Source organism: Vidua chalybeata, chromosome 9 (assembly GCF_026979565.1).
Source record: "Vidua chalybeata isolate OUT-0048 chromosome 9, bVidCha1 merged haplotype, whole genome shotgun sequence".
Taxonomy (NCBI): domain Eukaryota; kingdom Metazoa; phylum Chordata; class Aves; order Passeriformes; family Viduidae; genus Vidua; species Vidua chalybeata.
Genome location: NC_071538.1, coordinates 11,314,759 through 11,337,235, shown reverse-complemented (window position 1 = coordinate 11,337,235; position 22,477 = coordinate 11,314,759). Strand labels below are relative to the sequence as shown.

General features: G+C 40.6%; 1 protein-coding gene across 1 annotated transcript in view; it reads right to left on the bottom strand.

The window, feature by feature from the left end:
* LOC128792411 (BEN domain-containing protein 5) overlaps positions 1 to 14,877 on the bottom strand; it is a 562,082-nt gene extending 547,205 nt beyond the window's left edge. Inside the window, exon 1 of the mRNA XM_053950814.1 lies at positions 14,547 to 14,877. Within this exon, the coding sequence (XP_053806789.1) occupies positions 14,547 to 14,646 (100 nt within the window). The 5' untranslated portion in view covers positions 14,647 to 14,877. The remainder of the gene's footprint in view (positions 1 to 14,546) is intronic.
* Between the last annotated feature and the right edge of the window lie 7,600 nt (positions 14,878 to 22,477).

Below are 22,477 nucleotides of genomic sequence, written 5' to 3'. Positions count from 1 at the left end.
ACAATATTACTCTCCTAGCATGTTCTTTATTCCACAGTAATTAGAATATTCAGAATGCAATGTTGCTATATTTTGAGTTATATTATCTTTAATCTCTAAACATGCAAAACTGCTATCTTTGAACTTCACATTATTAAATGGCACAACAGCACCATGTCCCTTCTGGCATGTTGTCCTTGGGTGATAAAGAAAAGGCCAGAGCACTGCCCAAAAAGGAGCCTGTATGAGGCCATTATAAACCATGGCTTCACGCCTGTGTGTTCAGCAGATGCAGAGAGCAGTGCTGGGAACACATTACCACCCTCAGATGGAGAGAACAGCTACCCTGGGCTCCAGTCCTCTGGCCAATACAGAGATCCTGTCCTCACAACTGGGGAGCCCTAAGCAGATTTTCCTGGCTGGAGGCAAAGATGTATGACGGAACGTTGTGGGGAAGGGAAATAGCTCTTCAGTCTGAAACAAACTGAAAGGGAAAGAAGAGAATTAACTGAAGTACATCCTGTACAGTCCACTTAAAGAGACCAGATTCTCCTTTGAAAAAAAGGTTAGATAAGACAAGCAAAGGCAAAACCTAGCAAAGAAATTGTCTCAGAATGTAGTTCTTATTTTGTCAATTATTTTTCTTATGGGTTGTAAGACACATAGCTATTTTATTCTAATTCTTCATAGCTTAAACTCCAGGAGGCTTCAGCAAATCCCTAGGATTTACTTTTACTGCAGTATTAAACTTTAATAGTAATTTTCTATCAAGTATAAAATCTGTGGGTGCCTGAAATCTCTGTAAGCATATAAGGCTTTAAAATAAAACCTGGGCAGAGTCTTCTGGTATCTGCATTCATCACTATTGTCATTGTGGATATATTTCACATCAAACTAGTGAAAATGAATAGAATCAGCTCCAGGAGACTGGGATTCGTGGGAGGGAGAGCTTGGAAATTTCCAGAGTTTCTTTGCCCTTCTTAAATTCAAAGGGTAAAGCCAACTTTTTTTTTTTTTCATTTATGAAAAGATGAAATCAGTATTTGCTACAATAAACATCATGCAAATTTAATTACGTTTTCTTTAAACACTGTAGTTTCTAGAGGAAGGTACCTCTTCAGAAAGTAACAGTGACTCCTTGAATTGGGTAAACAATGAGCCCAGCTTCCAGAAGTGCCAAACATGAAAACCCATGGAGTAAGCAGCCAGCAGCTACCCTCATGCTACATTAGGCAGGAGAGCACAGCTACATTAAAACAGACATGGAAAAATATAGCGGGAATTTGCCTGGAAAACCTGTATCTTCCTTCTAATCACACTGCCTAACAATGACAGCCAATTAGAAAGGTGAGGCAACACAAAAACCTACAACAACTGCAAGGAAACCTTGTAGAAGTCTTTCTGTAATCACAGATGTCATCAAGATACCCTGCATTCTCTTATGAGATCCTTATTTTAGAATAAAATTAGAATACGTTTTGCTGCTGGAAACATCTATGGTATAAAGATCTAAAAGCCAGATCCCTATCATCCAGGGGTCAGGAAAAGTTTCCAGGTATCCCAGAAAAGCTCCACCAGCCTTGAGCATACTGTTAATAGAAACACACACAAAGAACTGAATCTGAACTCTCAGTACAGTTTGCAACAAAAAAAAAATTAATTCAGATGACCAACAGCAATTCCTATTAGCTCCAAAACATTCCAAGTCTCCAGATGAACACCGCTCAACTCACACTTTGGCTAAGCACCACTTATGGAAGTTATGCCAATAACAGTCTGCTCCACAAACCTGAAAACAATGTCATTTTAGCAAAATTATTTTAAATGATAGCATTTAGTACAGGTCTATAGTCTCAATAGATTATTATGTTCTCTTATTCTTTGACTTTTTTTTTTAATAAAAGCTTTTATATCATTGTTCCTGGGCTTCAGAAACACTGACATTCAGGCAGACAAGCTATTTCTGCTATGACTTCTGAATGCTCTGTAGCCACTCTAAAAATCCTACAGGCAGCAGCAGCAGTCAGGAACTTGGAATTCCAGCCCCATTGACTTAAAAATGCTAAGAAAAAGAAGAAAACACAACTGTCATTTTGATCTTCACAGCCACATATCCCGAAGCAAGGCTTGGGCATGACCCAGAGAATCTAAGCATACTGCAGAGTGCTGTCAATCTGAAATGTACTTAAATCACAGGCACTGTGATCTGAAAAGAAAGGGCAAAAAATGTATTTAGACTACAAATCCCAGGGTTTGAGACAATACTCGGCATGGTAGCAACCACATCTGCTGCCTCACATTGGAGTACTGTGCCCATTCTGTCACCATTACCTATTTCAAAAGTCCAGCAAGGAAAACATTGGTTACCACAAGAAGGCATTTGTCATATGGCTTGGACTAGTTCTAAAAAATAGTAACATTGTGTTGTCATTTAAAAGCCAAATTTGAAATAAAGCAGCTTTGCAGCAATTGTCTCTTCAATTACTTTCCTCCTACGGTTTGACCAACAGACTGCTTGTCAAGTCTGTCTCCAAACTGTGAGATGATATTCATATTCAAGAAAGCAAGCAAAGTAAAGATGAACTGTAGTTTAGCGGAGATTTTCATGCAAATTCTGAGATTTGTACAGATTCACAGGTTCTGAAAGTAGTTAGGAGAAATAAACTGCCATCTTACTGCCAGGGACTTGAAAAAGCTTGTGGTTGGTTGCATAATAGGAAGAAAACAAAATTTATGGTTTGGGCCTTTCATTTATTGCACAAGTTACTCTTTCTTCAGAGGCTACCAGACAATATTACCTTTCAAATTTCCTAACATGACTCCTTAGCTAATCCACCATTAATTTTTATTTTGGGTTAGAAGCATAAGTAGATCTAAATACCTCATGCCTCTTTAGATGCATGTACCCAGACTCCTTTACTCTAGCAGAAGGTGTGGAATAGGTGTCTGAGTCAAAGCTCAGGGTGGAAAACCTTGTTCATATATGCAAATATGCAAAGAAAATTATCACTAAAGCTGGTGACATGTGGGGTGCCTATGAAAGGCTCAGTGGCACCACAAAGAGGACTTTGCCTGCAACATACTGAGGAGGGCAAGTAGGGACAAAAGGGCAGATGAGGTGCTTAGCCCAAAACAAAGCATTGAGCACCAGGCTGGTTGAGTGTGAAAAGGTGATGAGAAATCTCCACTACATGGTTCTTTCAAAAAGACCAGACCCATGCAGAGACACAAGTATCAATCCAAGGTCAATTATAGCTCCTGTCTAAAATCCTATGAGGAACATTCAGCTGGAGATATTTGGCAGACAAATACTGCTCTGCACAATGACTCCTCACTCCCAGGGGCTGGCATTGTCTTATGAGTTTATAGAAAAAGAAGAAAAGTCAGCTTGTGTGGAGTTGCACTTATTTCATATGTGTTATTTGTTTCCAATCTTCAGCCTAAAAGCTTCACTTCAAGACTACTCATTTATTATCTCAGTGTGGGCTATCCCCAAGGATATACCTTTCTGTTAAAGACAAATGGCAATGAAATTTTTTGTATCACTTTAGTGAAATCCAAAGTGTGCAAGAAGGTATAAGCAGATTTTTCTAATGAAAATTTTAAAAAGCAATTAATGCTTTGAACTCAGCAAGCAAGAAAAAAAAAATCCATTACTCTTTCTGCTGCACTTAGAAGCTCTAAACTAAAATTCTACCACAAACGAATAATAAAAAGAATGGAAAATACAGTTGTATTAAATACATTAACTAAAAACATGTTTATTTTAAAACACTGTAAGGATCAGTGAATTCCATGATATATAGATTTATTTTTAACAAGTATTTGGTATCTTGATAACATCAAAGGTATCACATGATCCAACAGTTGCTATAGTAGCAATACTTAAGTAAAAAAAACACATCAAACAATAGCATAAAACATATAAACAGTAAACAAAATTGTAGTACATAATATGCAACCTCAGCTAGCAGAGAAAAGAGAAGAAAATAGCTATTGACTTGAACTAGTCCTCAGAGTTGCATCCACAAAAAAGTATCAGTAAGTCCACCTTTTCTGGGAAATAAGGGATGGCTCAGAGAATTAGGTCAGCATGTGAATGAGGGGAGATGCTGAAATACTAGTCAAAGAGTACACAGGAATTCAAGTTCGGGGTCAAGAAAAAAAAAATGTGGGGATGTTCCTACCATTCCAGGGGAAAATCTGTGTCTAGGGGTTCTGACGCAGAAAAAGAACTGAAGAGCTAAAACCAATCCCTTTTGTGGTACCACAGAACTTCGAGAAGTGAAACTCCTCCATAGCATCCCATATCTTTCTGAAATTTGTATGCAATTCATTTCCCAAAGACAAGGAGGGAGTGTGACCTGCAAAAAATACTGAGTCAAGCAGGCAGGCAATTGCAGGGTTTGGAATTGTAGTGGAGGAAATTTCAGGTAAGGGCAAAACCTGGTATTACTCATAAAACTGGAAAAAGATGGTAGTGGTTGAAGTAACTCACTAGTATTTGCTGGTGCCATCCTAAAATGCTGTAAATATTTCCCATGTTATTAATACTGAAGCAAATCAACTTTTATATACCTGGGTTTGTGTTATATGTGAGGGAGGGAACATAAAAGAAGTGGGAGGAAAGGGAGAGATTAATGGATATACATTGTGTATAAATCCATATATACTCCTGGACAATATGTATGTACCCATGTTTCAGCTGCCCTGGGTGTGAGGCACTGATTTAACAAAAGCACGTTATCTTGCTTAAACTTGACAGCATAACTGGAAGAAGTCATAGCAAAATAAATTTCTAAACTAAAGATAACTCACATTGAGCCAAGCTAAATGTAAATAAACTATCTTAGATGTAGCCACCAATGCAGTGACCCTGACCCAAGATTATATAGCCTTTAGAGGCTAACAAAATTTAATTTCTCCAAGTTAACAACTTTGTGTGTCTCCTTTCTTGGGGACCAACTGATTTGCAGCTGGGAAACTGAAAAAGACTCAATAGGTAATAAATATTCTTGATATAACAGAGAAGTAAGTTGATTTCAGCTTTTGAAAAAGGCCAAGGCTTTATTTCTTGTCCTAGTTTTCAGACTCCTCAGCCCTGACTATCACATCCAAAATGTTTGTCCACCAAAGACATCACATAAAAGTACCAAATATGAAGTACTATGGAAGTCTTTCAAGAATATCAGCAAGGTCAAGTATGGAACATAAAAACAGCACTTTTTCTGTTTATTAAAATTAGCCTGCTCATGTCACATTCCAAGCACTTTTCATGCCTTACTATGTCTGCTGATTGAACAGGAACTTTCCAAATTTATATTTAAAGAGATGTCTATGCCATAGTGTGGAAGCATGAGGTTACCTGCTGAACCCCAGGAAGGCCAAAGGGAGATAGCATGGCTGTGGTGCTGTGCTAGCAAGCTGGATCATGGACATTATTCCAGGGTTAGCACTGAGGGAATACAGCTGTGATTTTTTGGATAGGGCTTTTATCTCATTCTCAGCTATTCTTCACAAGCAGCCTGGTGAGCCTCAACATAGGTCAGCTGTGGCACTACACCAAACCCACTATTAACAGCTATTTAAATTTTTTCATACCTAAAAGTGCAACTACTGTAAATTTCTTGCAGATGTACCTGCCCAAATTTTTTAAAAAAATATTTGATTATCACTAATTCAAGTGTTCAGAAGACTTCAATTCAATTTCTGACTCAACCACTAACATCATTATGGTGGTAATGAATCTTTATCCATGGGAAACTGGGCCTTCCATGAGGGCTCCAGGGCAGACACAAAATCCTCTGGGGAAACGCATCAGCAGCTTTGCACAGCACCATCTCTCTGTTCAAGACCTTGTATTTCCCGAGTGACTGAAGAAAGGTGGTCACTGCAGCTGCTTGGGCTTCCATCCTGAGTGCGGTAACTGAAACCTGGGCAATCTCAGTGCATGGACAATTTCCATCCTGGTTATTACACACCATCCTTGTATTCTTCTTTGAGTTACATTGCTATTTTCCTCGGCTCTTGCTTCCTATTCACCTGTTATTTAGGGATGTCTTCTACCAGTTAACTTAAGCCAGCAGTAGTTTCAGCCACAGTTTCTTCACTTTTGAGTTACACTCTTCTTCACTATTGCATATGTAAAATAATTTGGGGATTTTAGTACTACTTCTGAAATAATTTGTTGCCCCAGGTTGCTGAAATCAATTACACTATTAATTACTTCCATAGTTATAATTACTCATTGAAACAACTCCTTTAACTTCTTCGTTTAGAACAGTATTTCTCCCTACTTTCCAAAAGTCCATTCTGAAAAGTAATATTTTAAACTATTGAGAATTTCTTTGATTCAAGTATTGCCCACTCACATTCCCTTTATTTAAGAACACAATCTAGTATTTAATTTCAAACAATTAGATCATTGCAGTTTTATTTTATTCACAAAGCACCGTGTAGCAAAAAAAAATTAAATATTCTTTCAAAATTCCCATTTTCTAACATGGAAAAATGTCAGCAAAAACAAACGATCTATTAACTGTCTTGCATCAGCAACATAACAGGAATAAAACTACAGAGAACACTACTAACTAATACAGCATATTCAGCAGTTTTTTTAACTAAGCAAATACTAAGTTGATACAATATTTATGGGAATATGAAATGCATACAAAATATTTCAAATATTCAGAACACAAGCCAAAAATTCCACCTTCAAGAAGGCTTACACAGAGAAAGCTCTGAGATCAAATTACTGTTTATTTGTACCATTCAGAAATAAAATAACCAGCAGATATAGTGGTATTGTGCCTAGCTACAAAACATCTGCTGTTCTGGAGCACCACAGGCTTTGGGTGTAGGTAAGTAGTACAGAGCCAAGTTTATCTCACAATCCTATTTCACATGGACAGCTCCCATGAAATAATGCTGCTGCTTTTGGATTTGTATAGGTTATTTGAGGAATTTTTCATTAATCAAACACACCATACTACCTCATCTGCATTTTATATGCATGAAAACCTGATAGTCACTTGCCAGGCTTCCCAGCACTGAAGTTGTCTGTAATGGCAAAGTGCCTCTGCTGCTTATTGCAAATGAAAACACCTCAGCAGAGCTGCAATGAATCCAAACGGGCTCCCTTTGCGATGGATTCCTGCTGCTCTGCTCTGGTGATTCACGGGAACTGATGTTCCACTTGCTTTAGTGGAGATTGAAATTCAACACATTTTTCAAGGTGCTTATGAAATAAAATGTAAAAGGTAAATCTTGCCAGTTTTCACTCATGATTGTGAGATCCACTGCTAAGTAAACAGCTCTGTGAATTAGTAGGTAAATGGAATCATTAGAGAGCTTATTCATCTAATAATAATTTAAGACAACTACTTTTTCCTCCATCCCCTTTTCTATGCTCAAATTTTGACATAATGAAACTATGAAATCAGCTAGTTTACCATACTGAGAGAATAGGGATACGTATAGTATAGGGATATGTATAGTATAGGGAATACTATAGGGATATGTATAGTAGAAAATATATGTATCAGAACATGTAAATTTTAGTCTCTAACCTTTATACATTACTTATCCTAAAATAGAACCAATCACAAAAAGCATTTACTATACAGAAATACATCAAATTCATTGCCAAACATTTGCAGGACGAGAGTCCTAGATTTAATACTGAAGTCCACATTCCGAGTTTGAGAGTTGGTGACAAAATGAAATGGAAATCATTATTATTTTGGTAGAGCAGTTTTCCAAACCATTTCAACATACAAATCGTAAAGTTACTTCAAGAAACTTATTTAAAAATCCAAAGTAAATAAATACAGCATTTTTTAAATGGCAGGCTGGGCCTCTCTGGCAAAGTCAAGGAAATTAGTTCTGGGGACAATGTGACAAGGAAGCTGGGATATGGGATACATTGATGTGTACCCATAACCAACTTCAAGTAATTGTAAATTGGTTTACCTCTATTATAGATTAATGGCAGACACACCTTGAGCTCAGAAGAACTCATTATCTCAGGTACAGTGCAGCCTAAACATGGCAATTCTGCATCAAGGCTCTGCATGCCAACTACCTTGGGGGATCACTTGAGAAATCTAAGCTGGCTTCTATAGATTCCCATCATTCTGGAAAAGGGCAACACGATCAATCCTCCAGAAACAAGAATGATGTAGCCCAATGCACACACCCAGGTGGCTGTGCTGGAGCTGCTCTGCATCAGCAGCACTGCTGTGAGCAAAGGAGCATGGCTGCATCTCAATGACATCAGCAGGAAACAGCTGCACAAACTCCCCTCCATGCCCTCCAGCACCTCCTTTTCCAGGGGCTGCTGCTTTCTGTTACCAAGTTATCAGACATCTTCATTAAAAAGATTTAAAAAAGGTAATGACGACCATTCAGCCATTTCCTTCTGTCCCTAAGCAGGTGTTGTGGAGGAAGAGGAAGAGGAGGAACGCAAATTTCCCAGCGTAGACAAGTTGTTCATCTCTCCTGTGGCAGCTGACAGCTATCGTGTCAGGTGTCCCACCTGGAGGCTGGGCTGGTGCTGCAGATCTGTGTCCCAGTCCTGTTAGTGGCCCCATGTGGAGATCAAGCTGGTTCCATTGTAACACAGGGACATGACTTTAAAAACCTATTTTATTCAGCATTAAATCTATACAGCTCCACTTCCAAAACCAGAAAAGCTATGTAGGCCACATAAATGCATTCTGAGGTTGATCTGGTCTTTTGCATGAGACTTTTGCCTACTAAAAGCAGTAAGAGCCACACTAAAGAAACTTGCAGAAACTTGTTTTACAAATTTCAGTATAAAACCTATTAAAATTCTCAATATGTCTCATTTTACTTTTTACAAATTCAAAAGCCTCCTCTCACAAGTGCTAGTAATTAATAGGGTGCTTTGAACTTCACTGAAAGAAAAAATGTTGAGAGGCTTGAGGTAAGTAACTTTTCAAAGCTTTGATTATTCGTCAAAGAAAAAAAAATGTATGAAATATGGCTAGGAAATGGTAAACCATTCAAAAATGGCAACTGGAACACCCAAGACATTCCTGTTTCTTTCTTTTTCTGAAATTATATCTTCTGGCTGTATAGAGCCTTCATTAGTATTTCTCAAGTCTCCTTATATGGCAAATTATGTAACAAAAATACGATCAAAGCTTTAAGTACCAAATATACATTAGCAGCTCTTCTTCAATGAATTTTTCTAGTGGGGATTTTTTTTCCACTGGATAACTGAAAACCATTGGAAATTACTTGAATAGCAGCCTACTGGCAACAGAGTCTAATGATCACTACAGTACCTTTCTGCAGCAACTAGAGTTAATTTCTGTACAGAACTGAACTTCAACAAATATTTCAACTTATGCAGCCAAAACTGAAATAGTTAATAGTCTTACAAAGAGCCTCAGATTTACTAAGAAACCTTTCTCTAATGTCCCCTGGACTTCCAATTGCTCTGGCTGAAATGTACCAATGCAATCAGTAAGTTCTGGCAAATGTCTTTATTGAACAAAACCCATTTCAGATTTGTTTACAAATCAATCCTGCAGCATTTTATAAACAACTGCAAACAGCTCTTTCTGCTGTGTGAACATCTGCAAGGCTGGGCCCAGTCCCCACACAGTTTCCCACTGACGTTTGAAGCCTCCTCGTGTTGATAGGAGGATACGGTGGGCAGATCCCTTTCAGCACGAAAGCTGCAATGTCTTTACCCAAACACTTTCATTCTGCTTAGTCGTGTATATTACAAAATAAGCTCTGTTGTTTCTATGCACTTTAAAATTCAGAAATAATTTAAGAAAAGTTAGTTCAGTTGAAGAAATTCAGTTTACCTGGAGAATCAGAAGTATCACGGATGTACACTGTTATTTTAATGACCAAGATTAAGTAATATTGTTAAAGTAATTAGCTGATCTCTCCTATTTTAAAATTCCTTATGATAAAGCTAGTGAATTAGTTATCAAAAAAGCCTATATTTAAAGACAAATAAATTATTTTCTTATTTAGTTTGGCTTTTTATTTAATAATTAAGGCCACTGAAAAGAAAGCAGTTATATTCCTGATACTAGAATGTTGTCATACCATATGTGATTAAATATTTTTTACAAGAGTAACTATTCTTTATTGAAAGAATAATGAAAAGCTATCTTCAAAACAATCCAGCTCAGCATAATCCTATTGAAATCAATTAGAAAACACTGCAGAATTTAACCAGCTGTTCTATTGGCCCGTTCATGTGCAGATCTCTGAAATAATGAGCTGAACACCAAGCGTTTTAGGAACACTAATTACTACACAAACTTTGGGTGGGACTTGAACATTCAACAGAGGTTTGCAGATTTCCTCCCTGAGGCCAGGTCACAGCACTGCTGTGAACACTTTGAAAATTCCAACCATTCTTAACATGAAATGTGACTCAACACCACTCTGCAAGGTACCGACTGTGACATGTAAATAAACATTAAAAACTCCACATTCAGCTGAGAAGCCTGCTCATTCTGATAACCAGGATTTTTGGTCTAAAGACATTTATTTATATCCTGTCCAATACTGTGAGTAAATGCCTTTTCTTGCTTTCAGTATGATTTCAGTGATGATGACACAATGAAATACCAGAAATACTAATATCCACAAAATGACTAGCAATTGTGGAATAACACATATTAGAACTGTCAATCCAGGCTAATATGCAGTTGCCTCAGATAGAAAACTATTACAGAACTCAGAGATAACCTGCACCCTTTGATCATTCAGGTCTCCAGATGCAAGTCCTCTGAAGGTAATACAGATGCCTTGAACAGAAACCTGGGGAGAATGAGATAACCACTGAAATTCTAAATTGGAAAACACTTTCATCTGGTTCATGGGTCAAAAACTTTAGCAAATACAGGCACTCTGTACTCACTATGACCTACTCCTAAACCTTCCTTAGAGAAGCTAAAATGTCCTCTTTGCTGCAGAACTGGAAAAATAACATTCATCTGGCTTTGATGAAACTTAACTAAACTGGTGGTTTTCCTGTATCTTGTATCTTCCATAGGTTTGTGACAGCAAGGTCAGCTGAGCAGAGCAACTGGAAGTCAAACCAAGAGAGTAACTAACAAGACAATCATTTTCATCCTCCTGCAGGCTTCATTTGTGAAGATTTACATTGCTTTTAAGTTGGATTCAGAGTTTACTGCAAAAAGCTGATTTAAACTATTTCAAGAATGCAGGTAGGACTGAGGAGCCAACTACGATGGTAAAATTATTAATTCAGAGTAAAGTGAGCTGATTTGCAGCACTCTAACCAAACATCAGAACACAGAAACTATTTTAATGGATTAGAGCAGATGTCTGCCTAGTCCGGTGAGGACAGCAGCAGAATATGAACTCTGTACTAGACAGGTGTGAGATAATCTACCTTCCATATTAAGTCTCAATTTTACTTGAAATTGCACTGAAACAATGATGTAGAGAACAATGCTGAGCCAAACAGTGGACAAAAAACTGATGGAAATGCCTCTTCTGAAATGCTTTGTGCAATTCTGTGTGTCCTAATCCCCATCCTCAATTAAAAAAAAAAATTAAAAAGGTTAAAAATTTGCAAAAAAAAAAAAAAAAAAAAACCACAAAAACAGAAACAAAAATTTTCTATTGGGAAAAGGAATAGAATATGAAAATGTTTGCATATCGGGAAAGAGTAAGAATAAAACAGATTAAGATATTTACTTCCCTATAACAGAGAGAGATACTAATAAAACTGAAACAAAAAATTCTTGATTTAGAAAAAGATGTATTTTCCATAAAGTATAATTAATTTACAAAATGTCTTGACACAGTGTATTTTCAAATCTAAGAGTTTAGAGGGGTCATAAGCATCCTAGATGTGCATAATTCACTGTCAGATAACCTTTAGGAAGAAACCTAATTTTTATAATCCCTTATCTCTAAGTACACACTATATTTTTTCTGACTCTTGTCAAACCTGGATTCTGAACTAAATCAGTAAAGAATGGTCCATCACAACAATCTGTGCTGCTATAAACCATGAATAAGTTACCTTCAAATTATCTGTAACACAGTTTCCTCATGCAAAAATTGCAAATAACAATCAGTATTTCAAGATAAGAAGATGAGATGATGAGAGTTATTACTTGTGTTTTCTGATCCTTGACTAAAAACATGATGTTGCTGTTAAAAAAAAAAAAATCCAGCAAGTATAACATACTCACACTCTCATACTGGCTAAATTGATTTATACGGTTTGAACAATGTTCAGTCCTTCTGTAATGGCTTTATTCTCCTTGCATTTGTGCAAAATGCAGGTTCCAGAGCTATATTCCTGTATCTCCTAAAGACTGCTCAAGATCTCACACATGATGAAGACACACTAAGCAGTGAGGATGCAGCAGGAACATTCCTCAATTATGTGTTCAACAACAGTGTCAGTGTCACCCAGCAGTAAACAGAAGGAAAAAAGAGATTCTTTGAGGGATTTGCCATGGAGAGAACCTGCCTGTCGACTTAGTGTCAGCTGACAGTCAGAAAAAATCCAAAACACCCCACCTTTTTTTATCACAGCCTAGTTTCCATGACCTTTCTTAAAAGTGGGCCAAGATCACAAGCTTGCTTCCTTTTCTCAGAGGGTTTTGTGTCTTTTCCCTATCTTTGTGGTTCTTTGCATTTTTAATTCCTTATCTGGTTTCTCCAAAACAGAAGGACTTGCAAATTAAACTTGCAAGTGGCCAGACAAGCATTGTGTAACTCAAGCAGACATGGACCAGGACATGCACCTAAACATGATTTCAGTACAAGCTGGAACACAACATTTATGAGAAAATCATTGATTAGTCAGCTGCAATGGTCAGAAGTGGGAAAAGTTCTGGGCAAGGCTAAAATTAAAAGGCAAATCCTGTGACACTGCAGGTTTAAGCAATACAGCAGAGAACACAATGTAAGTTAATGTGGAAATAGTATGAAAGTTACAGTCCATGTTGAAGTTACTGACAAGGGCACAGGTACAGGGGGTAGGCAGGAAAGCTGACAAAGTCCAATGGCCACCAGAGATCTGTTCCCCAATTCAGAGCTCAGGCAGAGCTGATCACCTGTGTTACCAGTGGTGCAGAGTGCAGAGGATGAAAATAACATGTCCTCGTGGACATGTTCAACATACAATAAACTTCACAGTTTTTTTTTCACATGGGTTCATAAACAGTATGGCTGAACACAGGGAGCTCAAGAACCATATGGACAATCCATTTAGATGTAGAGTCTGTACTCTCATTTCCTAGAACACATTTATCCCTTGACATACTTATCCCTTTTGTTCACCTTAAATGGGCTAAAAATCCAAGATCAGTTCTATGGGTAATGCATATTTATTTGGAGACACTTTTGAGGCTGAAAAGCGGAGGTGCAGCAGCTAACACAGCAGGCTGGGAAAATGAACTCCTGGTGCAGGAACACAGATAATTTATGTATGGTACTGCAGGAGATTAAATATTCAGGAATAATGTCATCTTTGTTCCATCTTCCAAATGTTAGTATCTCTAATTTTTGTAATATATTTTGAGGGCTTTCATGTAGATTGGAAAAGACCTTAACTGGATTTTGTCACAACAGGAAAGACCCCTGTACCTAGAGAGTCCTCACCATTTATGAGGAGACACAAAACTTCAGTTTCACAGACAAACTTATCTTACATACACAGTTAAAGCCATTGTTAATACATCCTGAATAGGAAGAATAACATCTGGCACCTTCCTTAAAGTAATCCTCAGTGTAAGGGATGGGAGCTGTCAGATGTGCTGCTTGGTCGCTGTCTCTCTGCAGCCTCCGGGTACTTTACGCCTCCCAGACAGGTCAAGCAACACCTGCAGGTCAACCCGCAAGCTACCAGCCTTGTGCTGCAGTTTCAGTCCCAGACCTGTGTCTTCATGTATTATTTTTTCATGCTAATTCACGCAGGCGGTCGTTTCTTGTGTAAGGGGAGCTCCTCTGCACCGCCGGTTTGCTCTGCTCTTCGCCACCGCCACCTTTGCCCCTGCGCGGGAAGATGGAGCAGGGTGCGGGAGGACGGAGCAGGGTGCGGGAGGATGGAGCAGGGTGCGGGAGGATGGAGCAGGGTGCGGGCTGCCCCACCATCAGCCTCCTCCTCTGCCCCACCGGGGCTCGGCCCCGCAGCACCGGCCGGGTGAGCCGGCCTCTGGCCCTCACACCTTCCACGCCACAGCGGGTCAGTCCCGCTCAGGCAGGCCTGGAATGAGGGGGGCTCTTCCCTCTCTCCCTGCCTGAAGGAGCTTTCCCCACGACCACCTTGTCCCTGGGAAGACTCTCCTCATCCCCCAAGGGAAGGGGCTTTGCCCTTCGTTACAGCTGCTCAGGCAGGAGCCCCTGCCGCGGTCCCTTCACCACCTCAGTGCCCGCGGCCAGAGGTGCTCCCCCCCGTCTCCCCCAGGACAAGGGCTCCGTCTCCGCACTCCGCTGCGAGCCAGGCCCCCTCTACCGCCAGAAGCCCCTGGAGAAGGGGGGGCTCCCCCTCTCCCCCCGCCCAGGCGACTGCGGCTGGCACTGACCCGTCTCTGCCGTCCTGCTCCTCTCCGCCATATTTGTTGTCATCCCGCCACCCCCCCAACGCCGCCCGGCCGTCGCCATGGCAACGCGCGTCACCGCCATGGGGGAGCCCCGCGCCCCCCCGACATGGCGGCGGGGCTGACGGCCCTCCCCGGGGACAGCCTGCCCGGGCTCATCCTGCCCGGAGAGAGCCTTTCCCGGGAGCGCCTGGCCGGGAATAGCCTGAGCGGGAAGCAGCGTCCGCCTCCATCCTCGCCCAGCCCGGCGGCCGCCGCGGTGGTGGCGGGCGGGGCGTGAGGGGAGCACCGGCGGCCGCCCGCCCCTCACGCAGCACGGCTCCCTCCCGCACGGCCGCGCCCGCCCCGCCCCGCCCCGCCTCCCGCGGCCGCTGTTTACCGGCGCTGCTCGGACGGGAAAGGAGGGCGCGTTTTCCGCTCCCTGGTGGCTGCCCGCCACCTCGGCAACTGCCGTCACTGCGCCCCGGAGGACGGAGCTGTGCCGGTACCGGAGCTCCTCCCGGGGCTCCTGCCTGCCCGTGGGAGTCGGTGTGGGCCTGAGGTGCGCCTAGGGCGCTGAGGAGGAGAGGCTTGTTATCACAGAATATCGGTTAGGTTGGAAAAGCCCTCTGAGGTCATCGAGTCCAATGTAAGACCGAACACCACTATGTCAACTAGACCATGGCTCCAAGTGCCACGTCCAGTCCTTCTTTTAACACGTTCAGAGACGGCGACTCCATCGCCTCCCTGTGCGGTCCACTCCCACGTCTAATCACCCTTTTTGTGAAGAAATCTTCCTATTGCCCGATGTTCTGTTGTTACACGTCCCACTCCACACAGCTCAGGGCAGCGGGGGCAGAGGGGCCGGCGGCCTGTGTGGGTTCAGGGTCTCTGTCTCCCCAGGGGAAGCGAGCACATCCCTCCTGCTCGGATTCCGGCCTCACGCACTGAGGTGCAGCACGGGCAGAGATGGCCAATGCATGTGTGTGTGTGACCGCCCCACCCTGCCCCAAGACTCAGCAGGTGAGTCTGGTCATGTGGCAGTTGTGTCAACTTTTATTTCTTTTTTTAATTTCTTAAGGCAGCCCAGTGGGGAGCTTCATTATGTGTGTGAGTGTTGCCCGTCTGTCTCCTTGCCCCAGCCCCAGCAGGTGAGCCTGACCATATGGCAAATGCAGTGCTGGGGACGGGAGGGCTTCTGTGTGCGCGTGTTCGCGGGCCCGCTGGGTGACACTCACCATGTGGCAAACACGGCGATCAAGGCTCTGGTGTACAGGGGCTAATTACGTGTGTGAGCCCCGGGGGACCCGGCAGGCTGGGTGTGATCATGCGTGTCTCACTAATGCTGAGGCGCAAGCTCCATTGTGCATCCTCTACGCAGACAGCTCCAGCCTCTCGGAGCGAGGCTGGCCGCAGGACGAGGGCAGGGTTACAAGCACAAGCATCAAGACTCGACAGGCAGACCTGGGGCTGAATGCACCCCGAACCAGGTGGTTGTTAAAACTTTGAAACACGGAGTAAACAAGCAATGCTAAGCAATGGAAAGAGGCAGGACTGTGTTATGGTTATGCACACACTCAGGTGTTTGCTTCCTTAGATCTTAGTAAATTAATGTAACCATTCCTAGTGACCAGTGACTAGTCAGGGAAAAAATCCAAGATTAAAAATTAAGGCATGTAAAGTTGTATCTTTCTCCATCTAAGTTCTGTTATTTAAACATCATTTTACCTTTTTGTCTTCCTACCTAGTATGTGCCTTTTCTGCTCCAGTTCAGCTCCTCTTAACGACACTCAGGTGGATAATACCTACAGGTTCTACATACTTAAGATTTTCCTGTGGGTCACCTGCTTTCTTTCTCCTTGGAAAAGAGAAAGCCTGCTCCTTTTTGCAGCCTTGTTCATTCTTCTTTCAGTTCATAGTTCTCTGGTTATTTTTGCAGCATTTATTTTTGTGGTTTCACTTCCTTTACTGTTTCCTTTCTTTTTCAGTAGCACTTAGGCCTCTTTCCTTTATCTATTCCTCTTCCCTCTCAGTATCTTACTTTAGTATTATATAAGCTAATCAAATGTTACTTCAGCCACATTCCTGTTCCATGATGAAATACCTGTCTGAAGTGGTGTACCAAGGCGGCTTTGTGATGGGCTTAGAAGATACATCCTTTCACAGAAGAATGTTGAAGGCCATATAGATCCAAGCTCTGCAAAAATATTTTCTAGACTTTCCCCTCTGCAGTCTTTATAAACTAGAGATGGTCACTTGCATACTAAAAAGGTGGATCTGTCTCGCTGCTGACAGTGAGCTACACTAAGTGCACACATCCCCACAGACACATTCTTTCCCTTACAGCCTTGCTCCAGGCCAGCAAATCACCCAGGCCTTCTGCTCTTCCTTATCTATTGCTGGGTAAATGATCCTGGGACTTCCCTCTTCAGAATATCCCACATATACTCTGATCTTTCTCTTCTTTCTTTTATGTTCCCTGATAGCCATGTCCCATCCCAACTCTCCTTCAAATAATTTCTCATAGTAGTGATCTTTTCTTCATTCCTTTATTTGATATTTCTTTTTTTTTTCTTTTTTAAGTCTTAAACAGTTCTGTCCAAGTTTGTAGCTCTAGTCTAGTCTGGTTTCTTACCATGTCCCCACATCCCCTTATTCCCTTTGTTCTACTTGCTATTCCAGCTTTAGTGTCCTCTCATCCATATTTCATTTCTATCTATTATTATCCCTATAGCATTTTTCATCTGTAAATTTCTAAGAATTAAGTGCCTGTGGAGAGACTTTCCATATCTGTTCTTCGGGTGACCTCTTTATTCACATTTCTCTGAGACTCGCTTCTATGGTGACCACAAATACTAATCCAAAGGCCTTTTGCATCTAATTGCCAGCCGATTAACTCAACTGAAATACCTGTAAGAAGTTCTATTGAAATCAGAGACATATGGGGGAAAGCACTTTTTCCATTCAAATTATCTCTTCTGAGTTAACACACTTGAAAAACCTAGAAATGCCACACTCATTTTTTTTAGTCTGAGTTTAATGCTATGTTATAGTCACCTCAACAAGCTGAAGTGGTGTTAAATATAGATGATATGCAGTCTTTCCAAAAACAGTAAGATAATTTGACAAATGAGAACTGGAAAGTTCATATAGAAAGTTCTTTTGGAAATAGAAAGATAACTGAATGGTGTAATTCAAATCAGGGCTGAAGAATGAGGGAAATGGTTTTCAGGAGAAGCAGTTGCATATTTTTATTTGTGCATTTTTAGAGCACCTGAGAACATGTTGGGGTTGTCATTAGTACAAAGAGGCCTTTGGCCCTAACAGTTGGAGTTTGGACATTACAAAACAATAAAGAATAACAGAACACTGTTGCAAGACACTGGTGCCCTGGTTATCCTCACATTTGCTGCTTCAGCCCTATTCCTTGTTCCAGCGCATCTCCCCTCCCCCTTCTGCATCTTGGCAAGCAAAAGCTGCCTCAGTTCTGTGGCTCTTTGCAGCTTATTCCCACCCCACCATCTTTTAATAGCCTATGGAGAAACCAACGGCTTCCCCCCACACATTTCATTCAGTAATAACTCTCTACTTGTTACATTTTCAAACCAGCACCTTCATGCTTTCCCTCGCTGCTGCTTCGCACTCCCACTCACTTAATTTTCCTCCTTCAAATCCCTCCCTAAAAATCTCCTCTGCTGTGATGTCTACCGAAGGAATGATGATGAATCGTCAGCTGTGTGCCAAGCTGAGTGTCTGTCATGGGGACTGGTCTGATGTGTTGGGCAGCCACTGCTTGTGTGGGACTGGCAGTGCCTGGAAGCAGCCCCTCTTTTCACTCTGCTCATTATGGGTCCTGGGATGGGCCCTTAAAACTCCTTATATAAGCAAACAAAAATAAATGGAGGTAATTGAAATAGAAATGGAAATGCTGGCCAAAACCAGGAAGATTAGACAATATTTCAGTTATGATTCATCAGCTTAGGTAAATTTACATAAAAATTAATGTGACTGACAACTCCCTTCATTACAAATATTGAGAAATAAATTATTTTTCTAAATACAGATTTGTGCCATTTCTCTACTTATTTTTAATCTATAAGGACTTGAGGAGTATGCTTTACTTTTTCTATCTGTGCTTGTATTTGAAACATTACATATTTCATTGTTTGTTTATCTTTCGTTTGCAGCCTGCAAGGCTGTGGTGATTAGAGAACATAAGAAAGAATAATAACAGAAGAGCAAAGACTTGAAAGGAAAAAAGATTCCTGATCACTTCTTTTTTAACATGAGGATAATTCAAATACGTTGAAGATCGAATGATTTGTGTTATACATTCAATACTTCTGATTCAGCTAGAAGTGGCTGCTGTCAATATATGTCTGTCGAAACCCCAAAGAAAATCAGTAAAAATCCAATTTTACAATCCTGATATTTTCATTGTTTAAAAAATTGGCAAAAAAATGCCCTTTCTTATACATTACAAAAAAGCCAGTAAGGTCCATTATTGATTTTTCACAAATCGTTTGTAAGTAACTGTTAAGGCTGGATGAGGAGAAGATGGAGCATTAGCACAAGTTTTGCATCCTTTTCACATGCCACATGCATGGCGCATGTTGTGGGTCTTCAAGGTGGCGATTTAAGAATCCTGGTGTAATTGTGTAGAAAAATCCCTTTTTATATCCCTTTCCCCATGTAAAATAAAGTAGTGCAGGCATTCAAGTATATTTCAACTGTGACTACTGTCAGAGAAAAGGCCATAAAAATGGTTCTGATGCAAACACACAGCCATCAATGGTGGCTGTGCAAGCAGAGCAGCCACAACCCAATTTCAAAAAGAAGGAAAAAAAAGAAAGAAAATCAAAAGTCTGGTCAAAGTTTTTAGCCAGGTTGTTATGGTCTGGTGGATTCAGAGATAAAATTAAATCTAATAAAGAAAGAAAAAGCCAGAATGAAAACCAAAGCCCAGACCGAGGTAGCAAAATTGAAGTGAATTTTAAACTATGCACACATAGTGGAGGAATCCTATAATCTTATTATTGTAACCTTGATCCATTCGTTCTCCCAGCATTTATTGCTCTCATTAGTTATGTAATATCTAAAAGCACACTGTAAGTTTTTTTGTATTGGGACAGTATCTTTAATGTATTCTGCACATGCCTAGTATAATTAGAGAGCTTTATACAAAAATAATATTACCTGCTGGGTTTTTTTCTGTATTATTTCTAAGCAAAGGAAAAACTAAAATGCAGCAAGTCTGGAAAGGTCAAACTGAATCTCCCCTCATTCTGTGCATGATTTCAGAAATAATCAGAAAGTTATGCTGAGATAACTGATATGAAACCAGTGAGGCTATCATCACAAAACTTGGATCAATTTGTGCCCATGCAGGCAAAGCATCATCTCATTTCACACCTGAATTTTTTTTTTAATTCTATGTTTTATAGATATTTTGAACTGTTTGTTCCTAACAGTTTGTTCTCACAGATGTGCATCAATATTGTGTAATTACACACAGACACTGTCAGCCCAAAGGAACCCAGGCTGCAAATGACAACTGTGCTGTAGGGAAGGTGAAAACTTGTGCCTCCAGGATATGGAATGGTACCTTGCTTTTCCACAAGCACTTCTGAGCTTGTTAAAGCCAGGGATCACCAAGGTGTAGAGCTCTCTCAGGTGCACATCCTTGCTCTTTCAGTGTCCCTATAAGCCAGCCAGGCTGACAAGGGTTTGGCTGCCAGCGTGCACTTCTGCCCTGCGTTTGACTAGGAAAGGGAAGGAAGGTCAGTGCCAGCCACCTGGGTGCAGAATGGAAAAAGAGATGTTACCCAAGGCCACGAATAAACCCTTGCTATTACAAAAATGAGACTTTGAAATTCTTTTCAGGAAATAACCTTCATTTTTAAGTTCCCATCAGAAAGTTATACACACATACGTGATAAAAGCACACTTTATCTGGGAAAGGTGAAGGGCTAAGTCAGTTCTCCTGGGATTTGAGCATGTGGATCAAGATGATTTAGAATTTCAAACCCAAAGAATAGTGCTAAGCTAGAATTCTGTGCCACGCAGAGGAGGAGCCCAAAGAATTCTTCTACACTGAAACCCTGGAATTCCCTGGAAGCCCTCAGTGGGGAAAGTGCTTTCCAGGGGGTTCTAACTGTGGAGCTGCTAAACACGGTCTGTAACTTGACAGGTGTTCCCAAAGGGTCTATAGGATCCTGGTCCAGTCCTGGTGGCAAAGATTACTACACCTATACTTAGAAATTAAAATACATGCTTGTGTGATATTTTAATATACTTACTGGAAATATTTAATATCTAAGTATTAGTTTTTCATTAATATTTCAATATTATTATGGACATTGTCCAGACTCAGTCCTGTGTCTGTATTTACAGACACATTTTATGCATTGCATTTTAATCATCTATAAACTTTACAGTTCTCTGCTGTCTTTTAATCCTTTTCAGTATCTACTCTGATAAAATTCCTTTAATGTAGCCAATGAACATCTGGAAAAATGAGAGAGGTACAATGAGAACTTAATTTTGGATTAACAGTTGTTTGTTGTCTTGAAACTGATTATTTGGCCCTCAACTGAAATTTAATTCTTTAGAGAAAAGAAGAATTCATAATGAATTTAGGAACCATGTTAAATTCCATACTTATAAAATAAATTCATGGTTTCTCAAGGTTCCAGTGGCATAGAAAAAGGAGCAGCAAATCTCTGAGAGACAATCACTACATGTAGCAGCTGGGAGAGAGGAGGTAAACTGAAATGGCAGGAATTTACTTGAGACTGCAATAAGCTTATGTTCGCTAACACATGGCAACTAATACACGATAAAATCCCAGTGCAGAAAGGCCATTTTTAGTTTTCACATTTGTTAGCAGATCATGGTAAACAGTTGGCTCACCCTAGTATGCACTTGTCTTCCCTAGCATTTTTTTCTCACACTAAGTGGCAAGGAACTCTCTTTTGCTCCTATCATACACAAGTCCTACAAGTACTCAGATCGGAGTGGAGGAGATCTATGCCAATGTCAGCCACACAAATGAACAATGATGGGTTTATTCCTTTTAGGAATCCAAGGAATGAACTCAGGGGCTGCAGGTGATTGCCTTTGGTTGCTAAGTTGTTGTGAGGGCTCAAGACTTTCAGCCTTTGAGGTCCTGGTTCACCTTTCACCTTCACTGGAACATTGCTGCACTCCCAGTTACTCCATAAGCCCTTCCATGCCACCAAAACAAGTCCTTGCAGCATTTGCCTTTAACAATAGTACAGTAAGGAAAACTCAAGTCCATAGCAGCACTCCATCAGCTTAGGAAAGGGATAAGGACATGTTAAACCCATTCTCTGTGGAATCCAGGGTACAGAGTAAAGCAAAATATTGGACCGACTGAGGACAACAACATTCCTTCAAGAATACAAAAACAAAGAGTTGTTCAGTGAATCTAGTCCTAAATACTACCTGCTATGGCAAAACAAGGAGAACTCAAGAGAAAAAGATCATTATGCCCCTAAGGAAAATGTAATTTCTGATGATGGTCCACGAGATGATCAGGGACTAGCGCTGCCCACGCAAACTCCAGCCTGACTGTGGTGAGATAGGCAGAGACCTGGCTTTAGTGGTGCTAGAGAATCAGTACGCCAAGGCCACATTCACCGTAACATTTTAAAATCACTACTTTATGTGTTTGGAGACATGAAACACACAGCATCTTTTCTTTAATCTCTTTATTTTGTCCAAGTAATACAAAATTCTAGATATTCCTGAACACCATGATTACCAAAATTGTCTTCCTTGTTATAACAGCAGTGCTGAGAAGTGAATATCCAGTAAGACATAATCACAACCAATTATCTGTCCCCAACCTTGAACCTAGAGTCTGTAGAAAAAAATCACATGAACTTTTTAAGGTTTGTATCCATAATATTTTC